The sequence below is a fragment of the Pteropus vampyrus genome, unplaced genomic scaffold (assembly GCF_000151845.1).
Source record: "Pteropus vampyrus isolate Shadow unplaced genomic scaffold, Pvam_2.0 Scaffold18, whole genome shotgun sequence".
NCBI classification, from domain to species: Eukaryota; Metazoa; Chordata; class Mammalia; order Chiroptera; family Pteropodidae; genus Pteropus; species Pteropus vampyrus.
The window spans coordinates 3,335,545-3,360,573 of NW_011888799.1; the positions used below are offsets into that span (position 1 = coordinate 3,335,545).

General features: G+C 43.8%; 1 protein-coding gene across 2 annotated transcripts in view; it reads left to right on the forward strand.

The window, feature by feature from the left end:
- The window catches only part of DAAM2 (dishevelled associated activator of morphogenesis 2), a 107,625-nt gene that overhangs the window by 68,340 nt on the left and 14,256 nt on the right, over nt 1-25,029 (forward strand). For both annotated transcript variants that reach the window (XM_011354564.2, XM_011354565.2), the window contains exons 3-15: nt 1,707-1,796; nt 4,776-4,850; nt 5,272-5,366; nt 8,300-8,633; nt 9,465-9,575; nt 10,797-10,900; nt 12,025-12,091; nt 13,152-13,269; nt 15,457-15,595; nt 18,187-18,245; nt 18,390-18,574; nt 19,169-19,468; nt 23,671-23,778. In XM_011354564.2, the coding sequence (XP_011352866.1) occupies nt 1,707-1,796; nt 4,776-4,850; nt 5,272-5,366; nt 8,300-8,633; nt 9,465-9,575; nt 10,797-10,900; nt 12,025-12,091; nt 13,152-13,269; nt 15,457-15,595; nt 18,187-18,245; nt 18,390-18,574; nt 19,169-19,468; nt 23,671-23,778 (1,785 nt within the window). The remainder of the gene's footprint in view (nt 1-1,706; nt 1,797-4,775; nt 4,851-5,271; nt 5,367-8,299; nt 8,634-9,464; nt 9,576-10,796; nt 10,901-12,024; nt 12,092-13,151; nt 13,270-15,456; nt 15,596-18,186; nt 18,246-18,389; nt 18,575-19,168; nt 19,469-23,670; nt 23,779-25,029) is intronic.

Below are 25,029 nucleotides of genomic sequence, written 5' to 3' on the forward strand. Positions count from 1 at the left end.
AAATGATCATGTTTTAGATATTTTGGGTTAAATAAAATGTTATTAAAATTAACTTTACTTATTTCTTAGTTTTTTTAATGTGACTGGAAAAATTTTAAAGTACATGTGGCTCACATTGCATTTCTATTGGACTGTTCTGACCTAGGTGAAGGAAAGTCTTAAGTGATCTCTCTTGAATTAAAGTATAGGAAAAAGAGTATAGATTTTGATATTTAAAACCCTTATATTTTCTTGGATATTACTTTCACTGTTTATCATTTCTGAAGATAAAAAGATTAGTGATATTTTACTTTGTTGTCTTAATGAGGATTTTGCTCTTGATTTAAAAAAAACAAAAAAACAAAAAAACTCACAGCACACTATGTTCACCATGCACATTAGCTATTTTTTTGTTTTTTGTTTTTTTGATGAGCATCACTCATGAATCATAGAAGAATCTTAAAGAAGAGAGCTTTTTAGAGGCCATCCAGCATAGCCAAACCTATAAAGTCACCCCAAACTACGCATAGAATTACTCTAAGTTTGATGATGTCAGAAACTTCTCAGTTCTACTCCTCAGAAAGTGTGAGCTAGTCTGATGGAGCCCCAAGCCTTGTGCATGCACAGCCTTGTCCCTGGTGTCATGCAGGTGGAGAGGCTGCCTCTGGCAGGCACACCTCTGTGGGAAGCAGATCAATATCTCCCTTGGTATGGTGTCCCCTTCTTGCCAGGAGAGCTGCTCAGACCCTCACTTTAACCAGCTCTCCTTATCTGGGACCCACACTGAGGTTAGGGGAGCCAGAGAATTTCAGGAGAGACTGAAATGTCAGGATAGGAGCAAGGACAGGATCCGTAGAATGACTCCTTTCATTGTCCTGCCTTGACTTATGGTGTTGACAAGTTTAAGAAGGACAGGGAAGATTTCACATAAAAGTGCGATCATATGATATTTGTCTTTCTCAGTCTGACTTATTTCACTTAGCATAATATCTTCTAGGTTCGTCCATGTCATTGCAAATGGTGAGATTTCATTATTTTTATGGTTGAGTAATATTCCATTGTATATATATATACCACAACTTCTTTATCCAATTGTCTATTGATGGGCACTTAGGCTGCTTCTATATCTTAGCTGTTGTACATAGTGCTGCAGTGAACATAGGGGTACAAATTGGTAGTTGGAAGATAGTCACAGGGATCTGAAGTACAACATAGAAAATATCGTCAATAATATTGTAATAACTATGTATAGCACCAAATCATTACTAGACCAATTGGAGGGGGGTTACTTTGTAAATTATATAAATGTCTAATCATTATGCTGTATACCTGAAACTAATACAAATAATATTGAATGCCAATTTTAATTGAAAAACAAAAAGGACAGGGAAGGAAAACAAGAAACTCTGGGCAAGAAGGTAAAGGGCTAGCAAAGCATTGTAGGAGATGGTCAGGAACTGGAAGAGAAAGGTAGATTTGCAGAAACAAGATAGGGTGGACAGGAAGTAGGAGAAGCTTAGAAGCAGCACAGGCTTGGGTTGAAGCAAGGAGATGGGGCTGTAGTTCTAGCAGAGAAAGGATTGTGCTATCATAACTTTGATATTCTTTGGGAGGAAGATAGTAGACTGAGGGATAGGTTTTGGGGAATTGTGATTTCCTGTAAGGGCCGAATATTCTAATCTGAATCATCTCTGGGTTTCAGATATTTTTTCTTGTTGTCTTTGCAGGATGAATTGGATCTCACTGACAAAAACCGAGAAGCTGTGTTTGCACTGCCTCCTGAGAAGAAATGGCAGATCTATTGCAGCAAAAAGAAGGTGCCATCTCAGACCCCTTCCACCGACATCTCACAATCCACAGCACAGTACAGCTATTACTTCCATGCTCACTCATTCATTCAACATATATTTATTATATATCAGCACTGTTCTAGGTGTTGGAGGACAGTGATGGTGAATAAATCAGGACAAGAAACAATCCCTACTCTCATGGAGCTTATACTCAGAGAAACAGGATTCTGTTTTTAAAAAACCCTTTAAATAGGTGCCTGCTGGGTTCCAGGAGTGGTGCTGGGTTAGGGAGATACAAAGACGACAAATCTAGACTCTTTCTCATGCCTGTACCCATGCCTGGAAGGCATGCTGCCCTGGGACATACCTGGGGGAAGCTTTGTTGTAGGACTCAGTTTGGGGTGGGGGGGCGGCCTTTTCTGGATCTTTAGCACCTGTCCTGTACCAGGCTCAGCCTCACAGGGTATCATGTATATCAGGGTCACACATCAGTCCCCTTTTTCACCACCCTTTCCTCCCTCTTCTCTTGTTCATTAAAAGATGTCATCAGCTTCCTGATTTTGGTCCTCCCTAGAAAGGGCTATGTGGTGCCAGTCAGGGCTTAATTGGATTTTATCTCCCCTCTCTGCTTTCCCAGCAGCTGGGCTTTTTCTTTCTTCCTCCATCTTTTTCCATTTCTATCTAATTTGCTCATCTTTCAGTGTGTCTCTGTTGCCCCTTTCCTGTGTTAGCCTGTTTCTTTCACTTTATTTTTCTTTTCTTGACTCATTGTCCTCCTCTCTCTCCACTCTCCCATTTTTTAGACTTGCAGCTTGTTCCTTTGACTTCAGCGTATAAGTGTTTAGGAGTTAGACCTGGCTATCTCTGCTATGAGGCTCAGGCTGTCACCTCCTGGGAAAAGGTTGACAGATGTGAGATGCTTCTCAGCTGTTTCTCCTTTGTGCTCCCTGAGCTCAATCATGGCTCTCTTCTTACTTTCCTTGCTCAGATATTTGTATCATCCAGGGTTCTATACTGAGCCAGACTGATCTTATAAAATTGGAGGATTAGACTCATACACCATTTTAGAGTTGTAGGTAACTGAGAAACAATCCATTCTCGTTCTTTATTCTATGTATGAGGCAAGGAAAGCCTAGAGAGGCACTGGACTCACCCAAAGTCACCAGCCATTTATAGCAAGTGGCTACACCATTGCTAGAACCCAAGCCTGCTCGAGATGCATGAGCTGCACACACTACAAGCCACTATCTAGTACACTCAATGCACATTTATTAAGCACCTGCAGAATACTATGGTCTGTGTCCAGGAATCCTACTCTGAGAAAAACAGGTATTAATAAAAACTCAAGTCATGGGAGGAAGGGAGAAAGAAATGAGAAAATTAATTTCAGGAGAAATTAATCATGTCTCATTATTCCTCACTTTCCAAATTGATTAAGTATGGAGTTCCCTTAAGTCGATCTTTTATACAGCTAAAGTAAAACATGTATTAAAATATAAGGACATTTCTCCCTACCTTCCAAATCAAATTGTGTGTAATTTCCCCCACACACTTTCAAAGCCCCTGCTCTTTCTACAATGTAATTCCTCTGTCTGTAACACCCTCCCCACCTGTCTTAGCTTCAGTAATTTTTAATAATTTATCTCAATCCTCTCATCATACCCCCCCACCTCACTCTCCTATGGGCCTTCTTTAAATGCTGCCCCCCCAAGGTTTCTATGGCCCATTTTGGACAGTTCTACCACAGAGCATTTGCCACCCTGACTGTGACACCATGGAAGGTAGAAATTATGACTTTTTGCTCAGTACTTTCAGGACTCAGTACAATGATTGGTGCATAGTAGGTGCTCATTAAATGCATATGGAATGGATAAAGGATGAGCCAGCAAAAGTGGGAAAGTATTTGTTTGATGATGCATTTGTTTTTGGTTCTGTGATTCCCTTCTCCAAAGTATTAGATAGAATTTGTGGGCTTCAGTCATGGAGATTTAACACATGTAGTCACATGAAATCACCGAGACCAAATCAGGCAGCTTTCCCAGTGGCCTAAAATTTGGATTTTATGAAACCAAATCATGAAGTCTGAGTGGATGGAGCTGAGGGATACTGGACAAGGTCCAGGACAGCTGGCAGACAGGTGGTTCGTCAAGGAGGTTCTGGAAGAGGTAGTTTTTCATGCTGATTTGAAAGCAGGAGATTGGCAGAGTAGATGATGGGGAGTAGCCAGATGTGACAGAGACAGGGACAGGAAGGAGCAGATCCTTTGACTTGAGGAGAGAGCTGGATTTTCCAAGATTAATGTTTATCCAACTGCCATCATTCTTGACCATACTTGGAGAAGAGTCGAGGTTTTCTCTTGTGACCTGGCAGCTGGGCCTAAGGCCCTCTGATCTGGGCTCTACTTCCCAGCTGCACAGACCCCTCCTGAGTCTTTCTAAAACCCAGGGCCTTCAGAGTTTTTCTTTCCCTCTTTTTGTAAAGTTACTATTTATTGAGCACCTACTATGTGCCAGGCACTGCACCAAATGCCTTATATAAATGCTTCTCAAACTATCTGGGAGAAAAACCAAGTTTTTAAATTTCCAAACTGTCACAGACTAATACTTTTGTGAAATACAATGAGAATGATATCAGAAAAAATAAAACTTGAAAAATCAGATATGTAAAATAGCACACATTTTTATTAAATTTAACAGACATAAAATTACCTTTTATTAAACAGAACAAATATAACAGGGGGAAATTATTTTTAATTGTACATATTGCTCGTTGAAAGTGTATATACCTACATGGTTTCTGCCCATGTCATTGGCTGGTCATGACATTCTGTGGTCATTGTTCATATTTACCAAGGAAGAAATGAAAGCCTGGGGAGATTTTATAATTTCCTTGAAGTCACCCTATCTAGGCAGGGCTGAGAAATGAATCTGTCCATGGAACGAAGCCGAGGATCTCAGGCCACGGGCCTGTCTTGACAGTTGGTCAATACAGTTCTTCTATTTCCAGGAGCAGGAAGACCCCAACAAGCTGGCGACCAGCTGGCCTGACTATTATATTGGCCGCATCAACTCCATGGCTGCGGTGAGTGGCTGTCCCTCTCCTGCCCTGCTCCCACCTGGAAAGGCTAGGAGGGAGAGTGAGCCTTCATCATCCTTCCCTGCACCTCACACCCATTCACTGGAGATCAGATCCCAAGACGTTATCCTAATCCCTCCCTTCCTCGTGTGACATTAGCGTCTCCCAGCCATTTAAACATTTATACATCATGCAGGTTTAGGAAATAGACTAAGCTAATAATTCTCCCCATTTTACAGATGAGGAAAGTGAAATCCAAGGCCAGAGCCTGAGTTGTCTTAGCGTCTGACATTCTGTCTTAGTAAACCATTCCCTGAGGCCTCACCCTTCCTGAGGCAACAGTGACCCCTCACATCTTGGATGGGGGTACAGGAGGCTGGGAGACAGGCAGCCCAGTATGACCTCCACCCCCGCTCTACCTCCTCAGATGCAGAGTCTGTACGCATTTGATGAAGAGGAGACTGAGATGAGGAACCAAGTTGTGGAAGACCTGAAGACGGCTCTCCGGACACAGCCTATGAGGTGACTCCCTCTGTTTCTACTTCCCTCATTTCCTTCCACGTCCCTTCACACAGTGGTTCGCATCAACTTCCTGAAACTTTACACAGTACTCTGTTCCCATCCTGGTCCCCTTGGCCAACTCTACTTTTCAGCCTTCTCTACAGTTTACTTCATCAGCTCCCACACCACCTTTCTCTGAGGAGCTGAGAGGCTGCCAGGGGATGGATATGTTGGGGAGAAGGGAGGATGAACATAGGAAAATGGAATGCATCTCAGGTTCTGAAGAGCTATCTAAAGAGAAATTAAGGACAGATACTTGTTTTTTTGAGGAGGAGAATAGAACAGGAGGGAAGAGGGTCATAAGGGCAAGGTATACAAGAAAGCTCTGAGAATGAGGGGGCTTGGTAAATGTGGGTGAGAAATGCTCCAACCGCTAGGGGGAGATGTGGTGTCCTTGGATGAGATTTCACCCTTTAGAGCAGGAACAAGGCAGGCAAACAAGGAAAAGGGGATGGGTGTCTCAAAGGCTGGAGAACCCAGTGCTCATCACTCATTCCCCTTCCCGTAGAGGCCACATGGTGCAAGTGTCAAAAGAGGGAGCAAGAGCTGCAGGTTCTTCTTGTGTCTTGAAACTGGCACTTATCAGCTTGAGAGCCAAGTGTTAAATTTTCAGCAGTTTTGCAGCTGATGTTAAACATAGCTGTGATTAAAATGTAGTCAATATAAATTTATGACTAAATAAATTATATCAAAAACAAAGGTAATAAATATTTGAAACATTACTCCCTAATTACCTAATGATTTGACTCCATTTTACCGTTATGTATGTTTTTCACTATTATGTATGCTCTTGCGTTTACACCCATTGTATATGCATAGGTAGAAACACTATAAATGGTGCATCTCTTCCCAACTTCACGTTTAATGACATCATATTGAAGTTGGCTGTGCTAGGGGTATTTATACCATGGAAATTGGCAAACACTACAATCAGGTCTTTTTGATTTTCTCCAGAGAGCTGATCGTTTAACATTTACCAGTACGTTAGTCTGTATGCACACATGTGTTTGTGTGTGTTGTGTGTGTGGGGGGGGTATTTTCTGAGCTGAGCTGTCTGTCCCAGGAGCCTCAACAAGAATGGAGCACCTTCATCCCCACTTGTCTCTCATGTTGGGGTGGGGGTCTGGCATCGGAAGGTGATGCAGGAAGGATGAGGAAGCCAGGTTGAAGAAAGGTTGACAGATTTGTCGCCCACTTCAATTTCTTTTTTCTTTTCCTTGATAAAATTATAATTATAAAAGTTACACATAGTCATGGTGGAAACTTTGTGGAAAACAGAAAAGCATTTAATAGAAAAATGTAAATAACACCTATTTTAACAACTTAATTTGAGAGTATATCTTTTTTTTCCTAAACATATTTGTATAAGAATATAGAAATACAAGTACACTTGGGAGCAAGTATAATAATTATATTTAGTGGTTCCCTCAGCTTCATTTATGATATTCCTCAGATCATTAATTATTGTTCTACTAAATCAAGGGTTCTAAGCCTTTGTGTGTGTGTGTGTGTGTGTGTGTGTGTGTGTGTGTGTTTGTGTGTGTGTGTGCATGCACCATGGCTGACTTTGGCATCCAGATGAAACCTATTGACTGCTCTGCGAATGCTGTTTTTAAATCTAAAATAAAATAAATAAAACAGATAGGATTAAAAAATAAACCAATTAAATTGAAATACAGTTATCAAATATTAAAATTTTTGAGGTAGCAATTAATGGATTCTTTATGCATTAAATAGCAAGAACTAGCAACCACCATAATTTTGGAGTGCTGATGAGTGTAAATGATATTTAATCCACCTGGAACAATTGTAATTTGATATGAAAATAGCTGTAATTTCTTTGGGTGACAAAGTCACAGGTTCTGCTAATACCACTGTCATTTATTGCCTACCTTAATCATTAAAAGAAATGCTAAATTTTAGTTAGAGATTCTCAAAAATAAAAGTATAGACATACCTCAGAGATCTTGTGGGCTCAGACCATCACAACAAAGCAAATATCACAATAGTGAGTCTCATGAATTTTTTTGGTTTCCCAGTGCGTATAAAAGTTATGTTAACATTATATTATAGTCTATTAAATGTGCAATAGCATTATGTCTAAAAAATGTTGTATGTATCTTAATTTAAAAAATACCATATTGCTAAAAAATGCTAACGATCAGCTGAACCTTCAGCAAGTCATAATTGTTTTGCTGGTGGAGGGTCTTACCTTCAATTTGTAAGAAATGCAATATCTTAAAACACAATAAAGCAAAGTGCAATCAAATGAAGTATGCCTATATAATTTTCTTTTCTTATCCAAGTTCATGGACTCCTGAATGCTAACCATAGAGCCTTTAGGGGAACATAGACTCCATGTTAAGCACTACTGAACTAAATGGTTTTTAATGTTTTCTGCTAACATTCTAGATGATTCAGCTGATTTCTTAAGGATTCCTTGAAGAATATCTTCCCCAATCTTGGTCCCTTGACTCAGTGACTTTGAATCTATTCCACATATTTCCATCCCCCAGTTTGGAAGTCTTCCTTGTTGTCAGACTGTAATTCTCTTAATTCCCATTCTCACTGGAGATGAGTCTTCAGGTTTAACAGCTGTAATAATTATTGCAATAATTATCATGATCATCACATTCACATATATAGCATCCTAGCAATGCAGCTTACAGTTAATGACATGCAAATGCACAGCATTTAAAATGTAAATAAGATGCAAGTCCCCTGTGAGGATGATAGGATTTTAGTGCTTTGGATAAACTTTATAAATGAACCAAGAAGTTACTGTAGGTGGGACCCAGTGGTAAACAGGTAATGGGGTAACTATTTGCAAAATGTATGCAGAGTAATATGCAAATGAAGAATATCTGGTTTGCTAATGGTTCTGGCCTGGGCAGGTTTGTGACTCGCTTCATTGAGCTGGATGGTTTGACTTGTCTGCTGAATTTCCTCCGGAGCATGGACCACGCCACCTGTGAGAGCCGCATCCACACTTCCCTCATAGGCTGCATCAAGGCTCTGATGAACAACTCCCAGGGGCGGGCTCATGTGCTGGCACAGCCCGAGGCCATCAGCACCATCGCACAGAGCCTGCGCACTGAGAACAGCAAGACCAAGGTGGCTGTGCTAGAGATCCTTGGTGCTGTCTGCCTCGTGCCTGGTGGCCACAAAAAGGTGCTGCAGGCCATGCTACACTACCAGGTGTATGCAGCTGAGAGGACGCGCTTCCAGGTGAGGGACTGGCAGAGGCTTGATATAAAAAGACATGAAAGGCCTTACGAATATGAGTTTAGCTAGGGAAATGTACTACTTGCTAGAACATGGGTTCTTTGTGGCTGGAGTATTAGTTTGCTTCATTTTTGTGGCTCTAGCTACTTGAGCCCAGCATCTGGCTCATTATAGAGGCTCAGTCAAGAGTTGAATGTAATTGCAGGGTCAAGATTGTAGGTCCTATGCCTGGGTCAGGGCCTACTGTGGAACACTGAAACCAGTCCTGGGAGCTCAGCCATGCTATTCTCTTTTCTTCTTCCAGACCTGCCCCAGAAAAGTAATGAGATAAACAATAAGTATAAAGTGTCTTGGTGCAGCGTAAGTCACGATAGATGTGAACTGTCATTACAAACTGTGGTTTATCCACCAGTATAGGTTATTTGTTTATTCTGTCATCAAACATTTTTAAGCACCTACTCTTTCCAAAAAGTGGCCCCTGACTCTTTGCAGAAGATACAAAAGAGATAAAAGACAGCGGCCATGCTGTCAAGGAGCTAGGCAGCAAATATGTACAAGCTGTAAAGAACTGTAGAGTGCTGCTCTAATTGACCTGAGCCCCAAAGGCTGAGTAAAGAGGAAGTAAGGCAGGATGGAGACTGAGGTGTGGAGAGGCAAAAGATGCTTCTTAGAAAAGATGAGCTTTAGAGAAGGTCCCAGATAAGTTGGATAGATTGGATAGAGAGAATGAATGGGGCATTCTGGATATTTAGAATAGCAGGAGCAAAGGTGCAGAGGCTGGCCCTATAGGATCTTGAGCCCTCCTCTTCTTTCCTGTCATGCTTTTCCATCCAGACACTGCTGAATGAGCTGGACCGAAGTTTGGGCCGGTACCGGGATGAAGTAAATCTGAAGACAGCCATCATGTCCTTTATCAATGCTGTCCTCAATGCTGGAGCTGGAGAGGTGAGGCACCTTCACCTTGTCCTTGCTGTACCCTGACTTTCTAGACTTGGAGTAAAATGTGTGAGTGCTTCCTGGGTAAGTAGCAGAGGAAAGGGGTCAAGGCATCTGATTGGTATGGCTGCCACTACCATCAATGTCTTCAGATTATCTTTATCAGCTCTTGCCTCTTTCACTTGTGACCAACAAAAAACTGGCTTGTCATTAACCTTGCTGTCATGAGGGGTTCCTGGGGAGTTTCCTGCATAGGCAGCATCCTGCATTATGTGTGTCATGAACAAACCGATCTTGGCTGGCTGATGGTGGCTTAGGGTGGTGAGAGATCGTTTGTAGGAAGAGGGCAAGTATTGGCCTTTCTTTCTAGAGCTTTCTAAAGTCCTGTTTCTGGACTGGTTTCTGGATTGGCTAATCATGCCTTTCTAGCACCTTCTGTGAAGAGGTGCGGTATTTTATTTTCTTTTTTTTTGAGGGGGGGGTCATAATGCGATTCTTAAACCATAAAAGTAGCAACAATTGAAGAACTTAAAGAACTCAAATTCTAAGGTAATTAGATGCCCCAGTCGAAGTCAGCTTATTGAAGAATAAAAGGGGCACTTTAATAATCTTCACTTTTCCATCTTTTCTGCCATCATGCCTTTTTTTTTTTTTTCCACATCCAGTCCTGATGACCTGAGTTAGGTGAGGTGGATTGGGGGAATAATCTGTTCCTGAAATGCTGACATCACCTTTGTTAGTACTAGCTATTTATGGCTGACATCTGTTTTGATTAGTTGGTAACCATGACTCCTCAGGTAATTTTTATTGATATTATTCCTATAGGTGAGTAATATCATGTCCATTTTACAGATGAGGAAACTAAGATTTTCCTAAAGCCACAAAACTAGTATAAGTAGCAGAGCAGGGATTTGAACCAAGATTTATTTGATTGCAAAGCTTGTGTTCTATATTACTCTACAATATTGTTCTTTGATGCCAAGAGTTAAGAGAAAACTGGTAAGAGACCTAAAAGAGATGAGGCAAGAGATCTAAAGGGAGTAAATTAGCAATAGCAAAAGATGTTTCCTTCCACCCTTTCTTGGAACTCTGGGCATTGAAGTAGTTCCAGATAAGTTTGCTGTAGGAGATATGGTGGGATGATAACTGGAGTGGCATGAGGGTCTGCTGGGGACTCTTGTGGAAATTGAGGCCAGCCAATTAGTCTGATCTTCCCTCACTGATCCCCAGGATAATCTGGAGTTCCGCCTACATCTACGGTATGAGTTCCTGATGCTGGGGATACAGCCTGTGATTGACAAACTCCGGCAGCACGAGAATGCCATCCTGGACAAGTAAGGCCCAAGTCACCCATCCCCATGGCAGAACTATGGGGACAGTACCTCGGTGGGAGATGATCAGGACCTTTGTGGAGGCTCCCCTTTCCACTGGAGACTACCTGCAATATCTAATGTTGATTCAGAATCTGCTCTCTCTGTGAATGGGGGTAGTGGTGGTACATATCTCCCCGCATTGTCCACATCTTACCTATGTTCCGGCTTGTCTTCTTTCTTGACCTGCCATCTCATCTCTGATGCTGTAGACAGGTGAATCCAGTAGTCTTCAACCATGGCATTACTGCCCCCAGAAGGCATTTGGAAACATGTGGGAGTATTATTTGGTTTTCAGACTGGTTGGTGGGGGCACTAATGGTATTGGCTGTTAGGGGCCAGGAATGTTAAGTGTCTTGCAGTGCACTTCTTCTCAACAAAGAAATACCCCTCTCAAAAGCCAAGCCATAAAGGTCCTTATTGATCAAAGGGCATAATTTCATTCCCTTGTGTTACCAGTAAGTCCCCTCTGGTTCTGTCCCATTGGTACAGGCTATTTAATTACTCTAGGCCTTAAGGGAGAGAGAATGAATCCTTTTGAATTGGAGTAGGGGCGTGAATGGGGTAGAACAGAAGATATTGACTTTGAGGGCTAACATGGGAACAGTATGAGAACACCAGGGAAGGTATATGTAGAGCAATAGTCCTTGAGTGGGAGAGATTTTATCTCACTGTGGACATTTGGCAATGACTGGAGACATTTTTGCTTGTCACAGTTCAAGGTGGGGGAATGCTACTGGCATCTAGTGGGTAGAGATCAGAGGTGCTTTTGAACTTCCTACAACTCACAGATTAGCCTCTTGTAACCAAGGGTAATCCAAACTCGAATGTCAATAATGTCCAACGTTGAGAAAGCCTGATTTAAGGTGATGGAACCCTGGGTTGCTTTCCCGGAGAGAGGGGCATGGGCTTCTGTAAAGGAGGGAAGTTTTGGCCTACAGACAACTGTCTTCTTTCTGGTTTGACATTGGCCTCACCTGAATGAAGCTTTCAGTTTTAGCTGGTGGGGTACTCAAAGGGGCTGTAACCCTCAACTAAGGGTGTCCTGGTGGTAATGTCTACACTGTCTATACTCCCATCCTATTTAGGCATTTAGACTTCTTTGAGATGGTCCGGAATGAGGATGACCTGGAGCTAGCCAGGAGGTTTGACATGGTGAGGAGCCTGCCGGGGTGAGGTGACTGCAGTGGGGTCCCAGGTGGCCCCACAGCCACTTCTTCAGATCCTGTGCTGTGGTAGGTCCAGTGTTGGTTGGATTCCCTGGTGGGTACCCCCATGGCCAGGTCCTACTTCTGAAGCCCCAGCAGTATGGTGGGTTTACCTGGTGGGCCTCACCCGGTCGGCCTCACCTGGTGGAGTGTCTACCCTCTAGGAGACTAAATCCCCCGAAGGAAAGAGAGCGGGTTCTTATACATGCCTCTCCTGGACAACTCTCCCTCTGCCTTCCAGCAATTTCCTGAGTCACTTCTTACCATCACTAACCAGATCAGGCTTAGCAAACAAAATCATATTTTCATTGTAGCCTTAGTAATCCTGAAAATACACAATTCTGCTGCTTAAATATTGTACTATAAAATCCCTATTCAAACAGGAACCTGCTTTTGGGTAGTACTTCAGTCACCAAGCACCATCCTATTTTATTCTCTCAAAAGCCCTGGATTTACAGATACAGAAACTGAGGTTAGAGAGGACAAGCAGCTTGCCTATTGTCACACAGCTAGAGAGTAGGTCCAGGATTTGAACCCAGGTGTGGACCCATGGCACCTGCTTCTTGACTTACCTATGCCTCTGCTTCTTTCCCTTAGTTTGAATCAGTTCTCAACCAGGAGTGAGTTTTCTGCCACACCCCAACCCCAGGGACATTTACAATATCTTAAGACATTTTTAAGTTATCATAACTGGTATGAGGAAGATACCATTGGCATCTGAAAGATAGAGACCAGTGCTGCTTCAAGCACCCTACAATACACAGAACAGCCCCTACAACAAAAATTATTCAATGCAAGATGCCAAAAATGCCAAGCAAGGTTGAGAAACCCTGGTTAATATAATTAGCACATCTCTTGCCTCCTTTTTTAAGCCTGGGCCAGAGGCAGTGGAAGGTACTCTTTCCTGGGGATGGGGTCAGTTGATGGAGGCAGGGTCTTCCTCTCATCCCATTCTCTTCCTCGTCTGCCCGCCCCCTCCCCAGTCACTGCTCCCTTCACTCCCTCAGGTCCACATTGACACCAAGAGTGCTTCCCAGATGTTTGAGCTGATCCACAAGAAGCTGAAGCACACTGAAGCCTACCCCTGCCTACTGTCTGTCCTGCACCACTGCCTACAAATGCCCTGTGAGTAGCCCACACTTGCCACTTCCGTCTGTTGGCCCAAGCCCTGGCCCAGGGCAGGTTGAGACAAAGTGTCAGGACCTGGGTTGGTGAGTCTCACCATGTCACCTTCTGCACATGCCCCTGGGAGGCCAGGCCAGGACTCAGGCCCCTGCTTTTCTCTCTTTCTTTGAGGTCAGGACTTCCACTGTCACCTTGGGGAATTGCTAGGGACTTGACCTTGAGCGATACCAACATCTTAGTCCAACAGCAGTAGCTCAATCACTGTGAAATCAAACAGCTCTGGCTGTCAGTTCCTGACAGAATGATTAGGCCTCTTGGGAAGTTCCAAAAGAAGTTTTGCGTTTGGAGGAGTAGCACAGATGTGGAATGAGCAGACTGATTTTTTTTCTTTTAAATCAATTCCTCCCTCTAATCTTTGCTGGCTCTCACCCTAACACCCTTGCCCCTGCCTCTCCTTGCAAATACCAAATGTCAGCATCTATGGGAGCACATGCTAAACTTTGAAGATCCAGGTGTGCACAGTGACTATATAAAGCACACATAATTATGAATAGCCACCCCAGCATACAATTTGAAATGAGCTTTAAGCATTTGGTATTTAAGCTCTTCACAAAACAAAATATTTGGAAAATTAGTCTGGGCCACCATCATGGTCAATGTAGACAGACTTTCTTTAGTGGTGGTGATAGTGGTGCTGGTGGTGATGGTGACATAATTTCTTATGTGCCAACTCTGGGCCAGGTATGATGTAAGGTCCTTTAGTACAGTGTCTCTAAACCTCAAAATGACTTATAGAATATGCATTATTATCTCCGGTTTACAGTGGATAAACTTGAGGCTGAGCAAGTCTTTACATATAAAAGAATTTTTGTTTCTCTCGGGTCAGGCTTTAGATGAAACTTTTACTTCTACTTCTGAGCCAGTGAACTGGCTTTACTGTATTTTCCTGGGTGAAAGGTAAATAGAAAACAATGCCATATTGCAATGCCTTTGTCAGTGGAATGGCGAAAAGAAAAGAGAGATAGTGGCCTGGACCAGGATGGCCTCAGGTCTTCTACAAAAATCAGTCCAGATCATCATGGAAGATCTGGGAAGTCCCTGGGAAAACTGACTTCTGCTCCCATGAGTTCCTGTGTTTTGTGTTTCACGGGCAATGTGTATGGGTCTCTCTATTTTGCTTCAGAATGGGGCCTTGCAGACATGATCTCCCACCCTGTAGGCATTAATAGTTTGACTCCGAGTTGAGGATCATGCTGGTTGAACTCCCTTGGTGGTCAATAGAGACAAAGCATTGGAGATCAAGAACTAATGAAAAGAAGCTTGTGGCTATCGTGGGAAAAGAAAGTCTATGTCCAGCCAGACTATTATTAGACAATGGGGCCTTGTGAGATCAAGCACAGCACTCAATGCTTTTGCCTTCTAGTTCAGGGTCACCTTCACCAAAAAAATCTTCCTGGATTTTATTACCACTTCTCCAACTGAGCCTAACTCCCTCTAGGTGCATACCTGTAATTAGTTTCCATTCATCTTTCTCTTTAGAACAATAACATAGATAATCCTAAATCCTATTCTTCCCCCCCTCCCCTGGAGACTTCATTATTCAGTATGTAATATTTTGGAGCAGATTTACTTTTTAAAAGGAGATTTTTTTTTTTTTTTTATTTACTTCAGTGGCAGTGGACACCTAGCTACCTTTGAGTACTCACAGAAGCTAGAATTTCAATCTTTCTCTTTAGAACAATAACATAGATAATCCTAAATCCTATTCTTCCCCCCCACCCCTGGAGACTTCATTATTCAGTATGTAATATTTTGGAGCAGATTTACTTTTTAAAAGGAGATTTTTTTTTTTTTTTTTTAGATAATGTAAAAAGCAGTTTGCATTCCAAAGGCACAGAATCCTCAGGTGCCAACAGGGAAGAAAGGCAGCCAGGAAGCATTTCAGGGAGTAGAGAAATATGTTGAGGGCATTGATACATTCATAGAGGGTCACTTACAGATAATCAAGAAATGACCAGATTTGTGATTCTCCATCGTCAGCAACTGCATTGCCTCTGCCATCAAAACTGGGAGCTTGCTGAGGGAGGGAGGGACACATGTAAACACTGAAAGGGCCCAGGCAGTGACTCCAGGGCAAGGGTCCAGGGGGCTCCAGGGCTCAGTAAAGATATGACTGTTGTCCCGCAGATAAGCGGAATGGTGGCTACTTCCAGCAGTGGCAGCTTCTGGACCGCATCATCCAGCAGATTGTCCTCCAGGATGAGAGGGGCATGGACCCTGACCTGGCTCCCTTGGAGAACTTCAATGTCAAGAACATTGTCAACATGTGAGCAGTGGCCAGCCCTCACCTGCCTTCCTCCTCCTTCCACATCTCTCTCTTACTTGGCGGCTCACCAGTGAAACCTCAGCTCCCTCTCTCAAGCCAGACACCTCTAAATGGTGTCAATATTGAACAATATTGCCCAAAAGAACTCTCTGAGCTAATGGAAATTTTCCATGTCTGCACTGTCCAAAAGTGGCCACTGAGTGCTTTCCATGGGGCTAGTGTGACTGAGGAACTGAATTTTACATTTTATTTTCTTTTAATTAAATTCAAATAGTCATATGACATATGGCTAGCAAACACTATATTGGACAACACAGATTTATAGGGGGGTTACTCAGCTCTCAATGATCCACTGCATGGAGGGGATAGAGGAACAATTTAAACACATTCACATAGAGGAGGAGTCAGCAAACTATGGCCTATGGGCTAACTCTAGTCCTTCAGCTTGTTTTTGTATGGTCCATGAGCTAAAAATAGTTCTTACATTTTAAAAGAATTGTTGAAAACAAACACAGGAATATTCAACAAAAACTATATTGTATATAGAACCTAAAATATTTAATCTAGCCCTTTAGAGAAAGTTTGCAGACCACTGACATGGAGCATGGCCATTTGCTTATGAGGATGTTGGACAAGGATATTAGAGTCTAAAGTCTTGTGACTTATTGTCTTGACTGGTACTGGGGATAGAGAAACACAGAGAACTAAGTTTCAAGTCACATCAATTAATATTCAGACCTTGATTTTTAATTTTAAACTTTTACTTATCTTTCAGTATAAATCTGAGCCAATTGCCCTTAAGGAGATAAATTGGTTCTCGGTAATTCATTGTATTGTGTTCGAAAGTTAAGCAGAAAATGATTTTTCAACTATTCATCTACTGTTTTCATTTGCACAAATAGTCAGAGGTTGAAGTAGTTAAAATCCTAACAGGTGCACTGAAATTTTTGCTGCTCCTTCGGCAATGGAAGTTCTATAATTACTTTAAGTCACAACTGGAAAGACTAGTCCCAGATGTGAATCAACACTGTAGATCTGATTGAGCCTTAAACCTCTCTCTCTGGACTGGTGCCAGGAGGACAGGAGGCTACAGTGGGAAGGGTGTATGTGCATGCATGCGTACATATGTGTGTGCGATGGCTGGCTTTCTTTCTCTGTTCTGTTTCTTTTCTAACCCATTATATCCCCCTTTCCCAGTATCTAACCAGTTTCTACTCCCATCAGTGGCAGCATGGGGGCCAGAAGGAGAAAGGGAAAAGTCTTATTTGATCAAGTAACTTGGTAAACAGGCTTCCTGCTCTCTGGGCTTGGCATGTGGGTAAAGATGTGAAATATATTTTGATGTCTTCAGAAGTTTCTTGCTGGGTGCCTTTTACTACAAAACCCTGGTCACTGGCCATGCAAGGTGGGTTGTCTTTTTTTCTTCAGGGCTGGCTGGTACCATCCCTTTTATCAGCTCCTGATTCACTGGCAATGCAATACACTAGATTTACATTGTTGCAGTGTCCATTTTTCTCCCAGGTGGACTTCTTAGACAAGACTTAAAATAGCTTCGGCCCAGTTTCCTCAACAATGCTTACATCTAGCTCATGGGAAACCCTTATGCAATTTCTTCTACCTTCAAACTCTAGAAGTGCCAGCAAGTCCCAGTTCAGCAGCCCTCTCCTGCTTAATGCTTCTGCTTCTTCATATTCTAGATCTACCTGGCCCCAAGTCAGACCTCAGTCTACCATGCCTCCCACCCAATGTCAAGGAACATGGGTCAAAACTCTCTGGCCAAAAGAATCCATTTCAATGGATGGTTGTGAAGGAGGTAGTGCCCCTGGGGACAATGGCAATAACTCTTTCTAAAGAAATCTCTGCACAAATTATTTCCCCCTCCATGCTCTGTCCCCTTTTTATATCCTTGATCTAGTTGAGGAGGTAGGGGTCATGGCTCTAACTCTTCCACATTTTCAGATTTAAAAAAGAAATGATTATTGAGATCTCACCTTAGGGTTTCACCTCTTTTATACCTTGGTGTCCAGGTGAAAGCTTACTTTTAACCCCCATTACAAGAGTTTGACATGAATGAGGACTTCCTATGATTAGATCCATCCCCTCTTTACCCTCAACACACCCATTCTGTGTTGTTAGGGAGGCAATTTCTCTTCCTCTTACACACTGGTCTTTAGGAAGCCTGGGCCACAGTAGGGCCAATATTTCAATCTCTGTCAGTGCAAAAATCTATTTTTACAAATGATAAAAATCATTATACAACTAAGGGAAGCCTGAGATTTAGTCCTAGTTCTACCATTATTTAGCTGTTGTCTCCATCTCTGGTCTTGGGAGGTTCAACTTTTCACAACGGGATTAGGTTATAAGGAATCTAAGGGTCCTTTCAGATTTCACAGTTCATGGAGAGACACATAATGAGAACTGGGCAGGGAGGGGGACCTGGAGAAACATCTGGAGAGTCAAAATCCTGTCCTCCTTGATTTGGCTGGACAGATTGGAGATCAGGGCACCAGTATTGGGAATAGGAAGATGATGTGTCTCCTGGGAGGCTGTGAGCCAGCGTTCAACAGATACTTCTCTCTAATCCCCACTAGGCTCATCAATGAGAATGAAGTGAAACAGTGGCGAGACCAGGCAGAGAAGTTCCGGAAAGGTGAGGATCTTTGCTTAAACTTACCTCTCGCTCTGCTCACCTCCTCCCCTGCCCAGCTCAGGATCCACCTACCCCTTTGGAGGGGGAGGCACACATATTCACAGTCTTTCTCTCAATTTCCTATCCTGTCCCACCCCATTCCAGAACACACGGAGCTGGTGAGCAGGCTGGAGAGGAAGGAGCGAGAATGTGAGACAAAGACGTTGGAGAAGGAAGAAATGATGCGGACGCTGAACAAGATGAAGGACAAGCTGGCCCGAGAGTCCCAAGAGCTACGCCAGGCTCGGGGACAAGTGGCTGAGCTGGTAGCTCAACTCAGTGAAATCTCAGTACGTAGGCGCCCTTCTCTCCTTTTACATAGTCAAGACTTTAGGATGTGGTGGGAAGAACAGGTGCGGGGAGGGGCCAGAGACCCCAGGATGAGGGAGAAGAGAGACGGGTACCTCAGCCCAGCATAGAGGGGACCCCTGAGGCTGTAAGGGTGGCACTTTTGTGTTACTTAGAAAAAATAATGCTCCTTCCTCTGGGTGACACTGTCCCAGGCAGCACACCTTGGAAGCAGAGTGCAGGTGGGATTTTGGCTCCCCCCCGCCCTCAGCTGGATGCCCTTGTGCAGGTAGTAGCCTACACAACTGTATGTGTCAATACTGCTGTTGCATTGTAATAACTATGACTTTGTCCACTGTCTATGATGGGTGTTTGACTTATGTGTGTGTCTGTCTGTGGTTGTATATGTGTATGTGTGTGTTGAATGTTTGGGATACAGAGAGAAAATGGGGGCTAAATGTATGTGGGAGGTAAGAACAGGATTGGGGGGATCTAGTATAGATGGAGAATAAGAGTAAGGAAAGGAAAATTGTGGGGGCCCTGAAAGGTATCATTGCTGATGGCTTTGTTCTTTTGATTTTTCTGTCTCCCCACAGACAGGACTTGTTTCTTCCCCACCTCCCCCTGGTGGCCCACTCACCTTGTCTTCCTCGATGACAACCAATGACCTGCCTCCACCCGCACCCCCTCTACCATTCGCCTGCTGCCCCCCACCGCCACCGCCACCCCTCCCACCCGGTGGGCCTCCCACTCCCCCTGGAGCCCCACCTTGCTTCAGCATGGGCCTGCCCCTCCCTCCAGACCCCTTCCCCAGCAGTGATATCCCACTCAGGAAGAAGTGTGTCCCTCAACCTTCCCACCCACTGAAGTCCTTCAACTGGGTCAAGCTGAATGAGGTCAGTGCATCCATTATCCTACAGGCAGTATCAGTCAGCCTCATGGATTGGCTGCTCCTTGTTTGCAGATCTCTCTCCTGGGTTCTTTCTTTGGCAGGGATAAGGGTAGACAGTGTGGATAGAGAAGCTGGTGTTGCTAACACCAGGCAGCTCACTGTCTACTGGGAAGAACATCTGCACTGGGAGGAGATGGCTTGGCATGTGGTAGTGCTTACATTGCCCAAGCCACCTACAAATGGAATTTGTGTGTGCTGTGGACCAATGGAGTAATAAAGATACCAGAGGACGTGCCAAGCATGGGTGCCTCCTAGACACGACAAGGGCTGGGCTGGAATTTTAAGGATAGAATCAATCTGAGGGAAAAGGTAGAAGATCTAGGCAAAGATCTTGGGCCAAGGTCTAGAGATGGTAAAGTTCAGGGCAATGTGTGTAAAGGACTGGAACAGTGAGGCCATTACAGGGGGCTGTGACAGTACACTTGCAATAAAGAGTTTGATGTCAAGATACAGGCATTTGGGCATCTTCCCAGGGAAAAGGTGTACACACTGGCTACTTTTCTAGATGACTCAGCAGTGAGAAGCCCTCATGAATATTATCCACTAATAATCACCAGTCCCAGGCCCATGTGCGGAGTTGAATCCTCTGTTGGACTTTCATGAGCATAGAGCAGAGATGCTCTAGGTCACATCAGGCCCCTAGTAATTGAAGGTCAGTTCTAGCCTGAGCCAAGCCCTACTTCTGGTTCTATGCTGTATCCTATTAAGAGGACCAGAGGCTTTGTCCCTGAAATGAACACATATATGGTACCTTAGTCCAAACTGGTCTGATCCACACGCACACTTCAACAACAGTCATGCAGGCATCAGTTTAGAGCTGGGCTAATGGATACCCTCTGACCTTGTCATATAGGCCTGCTGGACTAACCCTTGGGGAATAACTGTGCTATTGGAGTTTAAATGAGCTCATATGGAAACTCAAGTGGGAAGAGATGTGGGATTGCTAATAGATGGTCAGTTATTTTTTAGATGCTTTCTAACGGTAGACCAGCTAGCCAGTTAGTCTGAGGTCTGCTTTTTGTAAAGCTTTTTACTGGGGGCTGTAGCAGAAAATATTAAAAGGTGAGATCCAATGTTGCCCTGTAAGAGCTTTGGGTCTGGCAAATCAAGAAGTATGTTCAAAGAAACACTTAGAGATCCTGTGGATGGACTGAAGGAGACTTTCCAACCTCTAACCAAACCAGATTTGGCTCTAACTAACTGTGTGACCTGTGAAATCACTCCTTTTGTGATTTGTGAGATGATATCTAAGATTCCTTCTACCTCTAGTTTTATAATCTAGGTAGAAAAAGAAACCATGAATACAGCCCATTCATAGTCTGCTGGGCCTGTGATACTATCTCCAATCTGAATTATTAAGATTTTAGGGCCACCTGTTAGCAGCATTTTGAAGCAACACTATTGAAATTTGTGACAGCTGCATTGCACAGTTGTGCCCTGTGGATGGGCGCTTCTCCATGGTCACGAGGCAAGCCAGAAAGGCCAACTGCATATGAGCAGGCAAACAGCTCTGCAGAACCGAAGGCCATAGACTGTGTGGAACTATTCACTGTTCATGATCATGTTTTTAAATTATGGTAAGAAGGATATACTGTTTTGTTTCTCGGACTTACGACTTAAAATTTATGGTTTTAAAAATGTAATGAAAAGTTGATCAGGCACCTCAACAGTTAAGGAAGACAGACAAGGCAATTAATATTTTTTGCAATATTTTTATCATATAGAGCTTTGTGCTTTGGATTTTCTCTGGAGTCCAGTAATAATAAAATCTCCATGAATTCCTCAGGGACCCAGAGGAAGACAGGGCTTCATTTCTAGACTGCAAAGTACCGGTTTGATAGAGTAGAGATTGGAGAGCATTTCTAAGAGTTGCAGACATTCCTCAGCAGGAGTGGAGTGGATGGGTATCAAGTAATATTTATGAACCTGTTATCCCAGTCCCAAGATTTTAGTTGTGCGATTAGAGATCAATTTCATCATTTGGGCCTTAGGTTCTTGATCTGTAAAATGGGGGTGATTATGATGTCCATAGTAAAGGTTGTTTTAATACATATAAAGTTCCTAGAATAGTGACTGACACATAGAAGGTCTTAATGATAATAACAATAATAATAAAATAGATTAGTTATTGTTAGTAGCACTACCATGTGTGATTTAAGTACGTTATCTCGCTTAATCCTCACTTTAACTCAGTAAGTAAGCACCATTGAGATTCAGTTTCCTTTTATGTGCCATGAGAAAAGGATCATACCCCTCCATTTGCCAACAGTCCCACATAGTGGCAAGACTTGGAGAACAAGCCAGCTCAGTCTGTCTGAGCCCAGATGCTCTATGAGAAAACCATAATGAAATATGTTATTGAGAAAAGTTCCCTGGCACTTACAGGATGTCTCTAGAGGGGCAAAAACTCCAGGAATCAAGATTGGAGGTGATGAGGTCTTAGCCGGGGTGATGTAAAAATTAAATTCAAGAATTCTTATACATGGTGCACACATCAAGGTGACTTGGAAAATATTAGGAACAGACATACCTCTGTCTGGCTCCAGATCTAAGCTACACTTTCATGAAGAACCCCAAGTAAGTTTTTCTGGTAATATGGGGAGAGTGTTTGGAAAGAAGTGAAGGAGAAGCTGGATGCTCAGCCTGTTGTCTCTTCCTGGTGTTGAACATCCCACTCTCCCACTCCAGTCCTTTTTTTCCTCATTCTGGCCTCACCAGGAATAAAGAGCAGTGGGAAGCTTTACACGTGTAGGCCTTCTCACTGTGCCTACCTCCACCCCAGGCCTAAATTTAGATGGGGACTAAATCAGAAGTTTCCCCTCCCTGCTTTTCCCAGTTCAATTCCTCTACCATCTTCTCTCTGCCTCCTATGTACTCCATTACAGGAGCCTGGCTCCTCTCTCTAGCCTTCTTCGCCTACCCCACGCACACTCCTGTGTATACACACACACAAACACACACACACACACACAGTGGTTGTTACTGCCATGAAAAGAATGTGTCTGTGTTGGATTTGGCCAGTTGCCTATATCCCTTGCCGCTCTGAGCTTCCCAGCCCGGCATTCCACAAGAGGGTCCCTGGCCTTAGGAAGGCCACAGGAATGTCCCCATCCCCCTGCTCTGGCCTAGCCTCCCCTTTTCCAGAGTTTAAGAAAATAAAAGTGAGTGAAAGGTATGTTTCTCTCTCCAAGCCTTGCTGAGGGGGAGATGGAGGGAGGAGGAGGCATTAGCTGCCTTGCAGTCAGAGGTAGGTGGGGAGATTCTATTTTAAAAGATGGCAAAGCTATAGATGAGGTCCGGGTTCCTGGGAGGAGAAGGGTAGAGCATCTCTGAAAACAAGGGCTCTACTCTCTGTCCTCTAAAGCCATTATCAGGGTGTTACAGATCCACTGGGGGCATCCTTGGCTTGACTAACAGCTCCTCCCCAGAGGCCAACAGCTTCTCTTTAGATCTCTGGCATATGGGTTCAATGCAAGGGTTCTATACAGAGGTAGTGCAACGCCTAAGTTGAGAGACCTTGGAATGTAAACCCTTGGGCTCATCTCAGTCATAAGGGATAAGGAATCTTTCCTGGGTCTGACCAACGGGAAATTGTGGCAGAGTATTGCTGGCTTCAGCAGTCACTGTAGTGGCCAGGATGTCCCAGACTTTGGCATTTGTCCACTTTCTGGGAATCTGGGAAAGTGGGAGGAAGACCCCTGGGAGAGAAAATGACCATCTCAGATACAGGAAATGTAGTCAAATATGTGTGGGCACTAGTGCTTCCAGTGATTCCAGCCAACTCTGACCTTTAGGGCCCTGTGAAAAGTGCTCTGAGAGCACTGCTTTTGTTTTGTTTTCTGGAAGGAGTTTCATACCCCCTCATACTTGCCCATCAGTCACTCCAGCTGATTTCTGTAACATGCTCACATGTGACCCCACATGGAAAAGAGGAAAAGGAGGTTATCTCTGGCCTCTGCCCAGGGGCAGAGTACTGAGGAAAGGTGGAGGCTCAATGGGGAGGAATAACCACCTTCTGAAGGCCTGGAAGCCTGGCAGTTGTAAAGTGTGCAGCTGCGATACAGGTGGGGTTAGGGAGGCACTGGAAATCCTCACAGTGGAGGAAACGAGTCAGTCACGGGGGGTTCTGCCTGCTCTGAATCTTAGGAACGTGTCCCTGGTACCGTATGGAATGAGATTGATGACATGCAGGTATTTCGGATTCTGGACCTAGAGGACTTTGAAAAAATGTTTTCAGCTTATCAGAGGCACCAGGTAAGACTCTGTCCCCATTAGCCTCTTGGGTCTTGACTTTCAGTCTTGACTTGATACTCTTCTTGATCCCAACACTCAGCCCCTCCCATCCTCCCTCCGATGTTTACTGAATAATTTTCTTCTTTGTCAGGTACCATGTTCTTGCTGAGAACATAGATATGCATTAGAGGTGTACAGCGCAGTAGGGGGAAACATCCCATTGTATTACAGTTTGTATTTACACATCAAGTGATGAAATAGTATTTTGTCCATTTCTCTCTTTCACCCTAGAGCACTGGAGGTAGAATCATCTGAGGGCCTGGACACTGTTGACCCTGCTGTTTCTTTGGCTCCAGGATTTAGGGACTATACTTAGAAGGGATTATAACTTTCAGACCACTTTCTCTACCATACTCTCTACCATACTCTCCACCATACTCTCCTCTCCCAACACCTCCAAAAGTCAAGTAGCAGAGGATGTTAATGTTCAAAGAAGGTAGAGCTGCTCCAGGTCATGTTAGGGGGTTGAGGCTGAGGCCAGGCCTGGGTGGGCTGAGAGAGGGCCTGGGCTTTGCCCTACAGACACTACAGATGGCTGACCAGTAAGCCTGGTCTTCCAGAGGCGGTAGGGGCAGTGGGGTTGGTGGCAGAACACAGGTTTTCTCTGGGGCAGGGGTCTAAAACTATGCTAAGAACTTGTGAGGATTGCCAAAAATGCTGATTCTCAGACCTCATCCTCAAATAAAAATGAGTCAGGAGGTGATCCAGGGCCAGGAATCTGCATTGCAGCTAGTATATCTGGGGGCCTTCCTCCCAAGTCCAATTTGGGCATTACCAGCCAAAGGCCTTAAAGTGCTAGTTATCTCTCTGGCCTGCCTCCCTCCAAGGGGCTGTTTCCTCTTGGGGTTGTGTTCTTTTCTACCATGTTTTTTCTGCTGATCCCAGGGTTTCAGCCCTGAGGACTTCCCTAGGTGCCAGTGAGTGGGGCCTGTGCCCTCCTGGGGCCTGGGCAGTAGCTGCATGTTGTGACTAGGTTCCCCACAGCTTTCTGTCAAGTCAAGATCTGTGGCTGACCTTCTTGAGGTCAAATAGGACTGAGGGCACCTGTGACTGCTAGGGATTAGCCAAAAGGGTGGGGTGGAAGCAGGGCTCTGGACATGTATTGGAGTTCTAGAAAAAGCAGATGATTGTTTATTTAATTTAAATATGAATACTCAAGACATCTGATTTCTACCCCTAATTCAGGAAGCATTTTAGCTCTTGCCCATGTCA